At 48.8% G+C, this 7941-nt stretch overlaps 1 protein-coding gene across 1 annotated transcript in view; it reads left to right on the forward strand.

Moving 5' to 3' along the window:
- Positions 1 to 7941, forward strand: part of PUS7 (pseudouridine synthase 7) — a 41327-nt gene that overhangs the window by 25510 nt on the left and 7876 nt on the right. The window contains 2 exon segments of the mRNA XM_026648682.2: positions 7377 to 7505; positions 7824 to 7941. The exon segment at positions 7824 to 7941 is cut by the window's right edge and continues 1 nt beyond it. Coding sequence (XP_026504467.1) covers positions 7377 to 7505; positions 7824 to 7941 — 247 coding nt within the window.

Raw genomic sequence — 7941 nt, forward strand, 5'->3', positions numbered from 1 at the left:
GTGAAAGGTGGCGATAACTTGCACATTGAGGGCTGTTGATGAATAAGCACCCAGGATGAAACTCCCCATAGAAAGAATTAAAGGGCTTATCTTTACTACATTAGTTCTGCTGGTATAGCTGCACCAGCAAAGCCCCCTAGTGGAGATGCATCTTATGGCTTTTTGCCAGTATAAGACGTGTCTCCCTAGGGGGCTTTTTGCCAGAATAGCTATGTTGTTTACAAGTCTGATTAGTTCTGTCGGAGAGACTATTCTTGTACTTTAAGGGTGTGTTCGACTGCTTAGCTCAGAACGACATGCAGCGTCCAGGATGCCTTCGTCCTCTACCCCTCATTGACTGTGCAGGGGACCTGGAACAAGACTTCACATCACAGGAAGTAATGACCAGACTTACAAAGACCAAAACCACAGCCCCTGGAAAAGATGGCATTAGCTATAACACCCTGAAAAAACGAGACCCCAATTCTGCCGTACCCCAAGCTTCTGGAAGAAATCTATGATGGGGCTCGTTTACAAGAAAGGTGAGTGAGACGAGCCCAGCAACTGGAGACCCATCTCTCTCTATTCCACCATGTACAAACTGTATGCCAGCTGCCTTGTGGCTAGGATCACAGACTGGTCTGTGAACGGAGGAGCCATCAGCTCCATCCAGAAAGGCTTCATGTTGTGCGAAGGTTGTTACAAACACAACTTTGTCCTTCAGACTCTCATCCACACAGCCAGGAGGGCACGGAAGCAATGTGCCATAGTGTGGCTCGACCTGGCTAATGCTTTTGGAGTGATGCCTCACCAGCACATTTTTGCCATGCTGCAAGAGTTCGGGATGCCTGAAAACTTTCTCCAACTGATCTGGGAACTTTCTGAAGGCTGCACCACCACCACCCGCTCCATGGAAGGAGAGACGCCTGAAATTCCTATCCGTAGTGTCGTGAAGCAAGGTTGTCCCCTCAGCCCCATCGTTTTCAATTTAGCCATGCAGCTGCTCATTCGAGCCATCTCCAGCAGTTTAGCCGGTTTCGACCTGTATGGCAACAGCGTGAATATCCTGGCCTGCGCAGACAATCTGGTCCTGATTGCAGACAACCTGGAGTGTCTCCAACAAATGCTCAATATCACCAGCCAGGCTGCCAACTGGATGGGACTCCGCTTCAATGTTAGGAAGTGTGCAACCCTGCATATCGATGGCAGTAGAAGGGACTCAGTCCAGATGATGCCTTTTCAGATCGAGGATGAACCTATGATCTTCCTCGAGGATGGGCAAGCATACCAACATCTCGGCATGCCCACGGGTTTCCACATCCAGCAGACACCTGAGGATACCATTGCGGAGATCTTATGAGATGTGGCCAGGATCAACTCCTCCCTACTGGCACCATGGCAGAAGATCAACGCCTTGAACACCTTCCTGATCCCCTGTATCTCATTCGTCCTGAGGGAATCTGCTGTGGTGAAGGTACCTCTGAACAAGGCAGACAGCATCACCAGGCAGCTAGTGAAGAAGTGGATGTTTCTTCCCCAGAGAGCCAGCAATGAACTGGTGTACATCTTACACAGGCAGGGCAGCACCAACGTTCCTGGTATGGTGATCTGTGCGACATTGCAGTGATCACTTCTGACGTGCCCGGACGTCTTGGTGAGGAACATTGCAGAAAGTGCCATGCTGGATGTCATCAAGAAGCGAATCGTCAGGACCCCCTTCAATCAAGATGTCGCCACCTACCTGAGCAGCTCATTGGAAGGCAAATTTGGAAGAGACCGGGGAGACTTTGCTTCGCTCTGGACTCGTGCCCACAATATTATGCGACAACTGGAGAAGCGTATCTGCTGCTGCTGGACATGGTGCAAGGAATGCCAGGAGCTGGGAGTCTTTGTGCCACAGGTGAAGAATGCAGAGCATGCAATCCTCACTCCGAAAGCTAGAACCATGCTGGAGAGGACCCTGAAGGATCCCATCTGCAGCCAATACGTGGAAAACCTGTAACATAAGCCAAACCTTTGAAAAAGGCTTTGAAAATTCATGGCGATCATGGGAGGTCCCGGATGACTGGAAAAAGGCTAATGTAGTGCCCATCTTTAAAAAAGGGAAGGAGGAGGATCCGGGGAACTCCAGGCCAGTCAGCCTCACCTCAGTCCCTGGAAAAATCATGGAGCAGGTCCTCAAGGAATCAATTCTGAAGCACTTAGAGGAGAGGAAAGTGATCAGGAACAGTCAGCATGGATTCACCAAGGGCAAGTCATGCCTGACTAACCTAATTGCCTTCTATGACGAGATAACTGGCTCTGTGGATGAGGGGAAAGCAGTGGATGTGTTATTCCTTGACTTTAGCAAAGCTTTTGATTTATTCTTGCCGGCAAGTTAAAGAAGTATGGGCTGGATGAATGGACTATAAGGTGGATAGAAAGCTGGCTAAATCGTCGGGCTCAACGAATAGTGATCAATGGCTCCATGTCTAGTTGGCAGCCGGTATCAAGCGGAGTGCCCCAAGGGTCGGCCCTGGGGCTGGTTTTGTTCAATATCTTCATTAATGATCTGGAGGATGGCGTGGATTGCACCCTCAGCAAGTTTGCAGATGACACTAAACTGCAAGGAGTGGTAGATACACTGGAGGGTAGGGATAGGATACAGAGGGACCTAGACAAATTAGAGCAGTGGTCCCCAATCTTTTCCATTTGGCAGGCACCGGACGACGAGCCACTGAGGACTGTGGCCGGCGGACAAGCATCCGCCGAAATGCCGCTGAGAAGCGGCAACGTCAAGAGGCGCCGCTGCCGAAATGCCTCCGAGAAGCAGTGTCCTCAAGAGGCGTCGCCGCTGAAATGCCGCCGAAAATGCCTTTTGATTACACTGCTTCTCGGCGGCATTTCGGCGGCGATGCCTCTTGACGTTGCCGCTTCTTGGCGGCATTTCGGCGGATGCTAGTCTTTCAGCCAGTATGCGGGCGCACATAGATGCCCCGGCGGGCGCCATGGTGCCCAGAGGCACCGCGTTGGGGACCACTGAATTAGAGGATTGGGCCAAAAGAAATCTGATGAGGTTCAACAAGGACAAGTGCAGAGTCCTGCACTTAGGACGGAAGAATCCCATGCACTGCTACAGACTAGGGGCCGAGTGGCTAGGCAGCAGTTCTGTAGAAAAGGACCTCGGAGTTACAGTGGACGAGAAGCTGGATATGAGTCGACAATGTGCCCTTGTTGCCAAGAAGGCTAACGGAATTTTGGGCTGTATAAGTAGGGGCATTGCCAGCAGATCGAGGGACGTGATCATTCCCCTCTATTCGACATTGGTGAGGCCTCATCTGGAGTAGTGTGTCCAGAGGGCAACAAAAATGATTAGGGGGTTGTAGCACATGACTTATGAGGAGAGGCTGAGGGAACTGGGATTGTTTAGTCTGCAGAAGAGAAGAATGAGGGGCGATTTGATAGCTGCTTTCAACTACCTGAAAGGGGGTTCCAAAGAGGATGGATCTAGACTGTTCTCAGTGGTACCAGATGACAGAACAAGGAGTAATGGTCTCAAGTTGCAGTGTGGGAGGTTTAGGTTGGATATTAGGAAAAACTTTTTCACTAGGAGGGTGGTGAAGCACTGGAATGGGTTACCTAGGGAGGTGGTGTAATCTCCTTCCTTCAAGGTTTTTAAGGTCAGTCTTGACAAAGCCCCGGCTGGAATGATTTAGTTGGGGATTGGTCCTGCTTTGAGCGGGGAGTGGGGGGGTTGGACTAGGTGACCTCCTGAGATCCCTTCCAACCCTGATATTCTATGATTCTAAGGCGTTCGTGGTGACGTGCAACTGGGACGCCAGCAACCACTTCCTCACCAGGGGCAGCTTCACCTGATTTGCCGATTGGAGGTTCATCTACAGGGCCCGTCTCAACTGCGTTCCACTGAACGGTGCTGTCGGCCACGGGAATTGGGACAAGTGATGCAGGAAGTGTAACTATGCCAATGAGACAGTACTCCACGTCTTGTGTAGCTGCAAGCCCCATTCCAGAGCCTGGCAGCTGCGACATAACGCCATCCAAGATCAGCTAGTCAGAGCCATCCCGCCACCCGTAGGAAAGGTGGCTGTGAGTTCTGCCATCCCTGGAATGGACAGTCAACTGCGACCGGACATGGTCATCACCAACGCGGACCAGAAGAAGATCATGATAGTGGATGTCACAGTGCCTTTAGGGAACAGGACCCCGGCCTTCCGTGACCCCCGAGCTCGAAATGTGGAGAAATATGCCCCCTCTGTCCAAAACCTTGAGAGCCAAGGGTTACCAGGTTCAGACACACGCACTGATCGTTGGAGCTCTGGGTGCATGGGATCCCGGTAACAAGTGGGTGTTGAGAGAATGCGGAATTGGTCAGCGCTACGCTCGGCTGATGTGGCAACTCATGGCCATCAGGTGGTCAAGGGACATCTACATAGAACACAGCACTGGACATTGGCAATACTGGGAGAGATGAGCTGGAGTGCCAATGAGAAGCGCAGTCAGGAAAGTATCTGAAATACTTTCCTCATGGATTGTATTTTTTAAATGGACAATCTACGCTAAATTCTCAATTACTGAGGGACAATCTTCACTCATTGCTATATTTGCTTTCCACAACCAACTCTCTGTATAACTTGTCATGAGTAATGTACCGGACTACTTGGATGCTAATATCTAAACTGTATTGTTAAATTTATTTATCTAAATTTGGGTTATTGCTGATTATGCACTATATGTATCTTATGACTTTTAAAACAAAATTTTTATCTGTGGATAATCTAAGCACTATACCCAGATGTACAGACACTCCTTTCTTAACCTGTGTACTATATAATTTTTTAACATTAGCTTTAATAAAATTTTTAATTCCCGCACCCCCACTCCTAACCAACATAGTTATGCCAGCAAAACTCTGTAGTGTAGACCTGGCCAAAGATGCACTCACATTTGTCTGTACTTAAAGCTTGGAGGTTCCTTTTGTTGCAGAGCATCTGCACAAAAGGAGGGTGGGTGCTCAGCCCCGGGTTGCCGTTCCAGGGTATGTGCAGTTTTGGGCAAGGGATTTCTCAGGTGTAAAACTTGGGAGGAAAAGGGGCACATAGTTTGTTGAGCAGTCAGACTGGAATGGAAGCTTTGAGAGAGACAGAGGCACTAGACCAGGCGTGGGCAAACTTTTTGGCCCGAGGGCCACATCTGGGTATGGAAATTTTATGGCGGGCCATGAATGCTCACAAAATTGAGGGTTCAGGTGCGAGAGGGGTGAGGGCTCCGGCTGGGGGTGTGGGCTCTGGGATGGGGCCAGAAATGAGTTCAGGGTATGGGAGGGAGCTCTGGGCTGGGGCAGAGGGTTGGGGTGCAGGGTGGGGGCTGCGGGCTCTGGGGGGGGGCTGGGGATGAAGGGTTTGGGGTGCAGGAGGATGCTCCGGGCTGGGACTGAGGGGTTTGGAGGGCTGGAGGGGGATTAGGGCTGGGGTAGGGGGTTGGGGTGCAGGAGGGGGTCAGGGGTGCAGGCTCCGAGTGGCACTTATCTTAAGCAGCTCCTGGAAGCAGCAGCGTATCCCCCCCTCTGGCTCCTACGCGGAGGTGTGGCCAGACAACTCTGTGTGCTGGCCTGTCCGCAGGCGTCGTCCCTGCAGCTCCCATTGGCCGCAGTTCCCGGCCAATGGAAGCTGCGGGAGCGGCACTTGGGGTGGGGTCAGCGTGTGTAGCTCCCTGGCTGCTGCTGCGCATAGGAGCCGGAGGGGGGACATGCCGCTGCTTCCGGGAGCTGCGTGGAACCATGGCAAACAAGCCCCGGACCCTGCTCCTCGGCGGGAGATCGAGGGCTGCATTAAAACGTCTGAAGGATCAGATGCGGTCCCTGGGTCGTAGTTTGACCACCCCTGCACTAGACAGTTGCTTCTGTAGCAGGGCAGAAGTGCTAGATTTTAAAAAGCAGAGTACAGAAATATGATTAATTGATGTCTTCCTTCTAGGATTCTTTGTTTTCTTGCTTCTGCCTTGTAACCACTAATTATTCTCTTCTCCAGTTAGACTGAACATTTCTCAATACCAGTTAAATTTCTTGTAAAGAGACAAGTAAAAGGTGGGATTGACATCCGGGGGTGGGGGATGTGCTTAGCTTGCTGCTCAAGTAAAGGCATATACAATGCCTGTAACCATTAGTGGGATCGGCATGCTTGATTCTCAGTTCAGTACACTGAAATCTCTAAGGATTCCTAGATCCACCTACTCCGTCATGCTTTCTGTAAGTGTTTGAAAACAGTTTTGTCCCATCTGTACTAGCAGCTTAATCATTTTCAAACACAGGTTCAGGGGGATAGCATTTTTATTCACAGCATTTTTCCGCAGTGGTCAGATCCCTTGTGACCTAAACCTGAGTTCTGCCTTAGAAGGTGTAAAACTTTGTCCTATAGTGCTTATGTGCTCTGTTCACAAAGCATTCTGTAGCATCTGTAAGGGTTTGTCTTCACTGCAGAGCTAAGTTGGGTGTCGTCCCGACCCCCACTTCCATCCACACACACAGCTCCCTCATTCAAGTTTAGTGGTGTTTTCAGTCCCCAACTACCTGGCTTGTTGTGGGCTGTGGGTCAGCGGTTCCCAAACTGGATAATGACCCCAGATGGAGTCTTGGCAATCCCTAGTGTGCGGAGGATGCCATTTTTCTCCGCGTAGCATGACCTTGCATGTTACAGTGCATGTGAGGTCACGATGCATGGAGGAATGCCATTTTGCTCTATAAAATGGCATCCTTTGCACAGTATGACCTTGCATGCACCATACGTATGAGGTCATGCAGTGCAGAGGACAAAATGATGTCCTCCATGCTAGGGTGCTTGAAGGAAATAATTAATCAAAATGGGGTCATGCTCGCAAAAATTTTGGGAACTCCGGCTGTAGCCTAAAGCCTGAGTTGTGCTTTCAAGCTGGTAACAAGCTGACTTTGCTGTGAGGATTTAGGCTAAATCATTCATGCTGATAATACCTTCCCACATTTCCCCTGCCCCCTTGTGTACTTAGAAGAACAGACAAGTTCTCCCACAATTCCATGGGAAAGGGAAAGGCATGAATGAGCATGGGGCAACCATAACTTTGTATTAACATTTTTTGCCAATCAATCTTCCAACATAGGACCCAGGAAACTTGTTGTTGATATAGCTTTGTCAGTAATGGATTAGTTTTCTTGTGAGGATGGGGCTTGAGAATAATGTGCCCTATCCTTTTAGATGATTCATTTAGAATATTTTTGGAGCCAATACACAAAAAGCAGAGAAACTAAGGGAATTATACTCCTGTTTCTTATAATGGTGTTTTAGCTTGAAACCCTGGCATCTCCATAAATACTTATCCATGAGCTTTTCTGAGAGTAGCTTGGTCACTTTTTTCCCCTTTCTTTTTAGAATCACTGCACAAAGACTTGCTCATTTGAACAAATGTTTGATGAACTTTAAGTTGGGAAATTTTAGTTACAAGAACCATCCGCTGAAATTGGGAGAACTGCAAGGGAACCATTTCACAGTTGTTCTCAGGTAAAATGCTGCTATATGCCAGGACTTTGCCATTGATGGCCTTCTTAATCAAGTCAGAGTTTTTCAGCTATAAAGTAGGGAGAATACCAGGGGATCTGAGACTACTTTTTTACTACTCTGAAACTTTTCTCAATCAAGCTGTGGGGGAGGGAACTTGCTGGATTTAGAAATGCAGTATACAATGTATGTTGACTTTTAACACTGATGATGACTGCTTTCAGGAGCACAAGAGTACAAGTTCGAACTGATCTGATGGCTGTAATTTGAGATGGTTTTACTGTTGAGTGGATTTTTAAAAATAATTTTGTATGTTATTAGAAATATAACAGGAACTGATGATCAAGTACAGCAAGCAATGCACTCTCTCAGGGAAATTGGATTTATTAATTATTATGGAATGCAAAGATTTGGAACCACGGCTGTTCCTACATATCAA

The sequence above is a fragment of the Terrapene carolina genome, unplaced genomic scaffold (assembly GCF_002925995.2).
Source record: "Terrapene carolina triunguis isolate 2854851 unplaced genomic scaffold, T_m_triunguis-2.0 Scaffold68, whole genome shotgun sequence".
NCBI classification, from domain to species: Eukaryota; Metazoa; Chordata; order Testudines; family Emydidae; genus Terrapene; species Terrapene triunguis.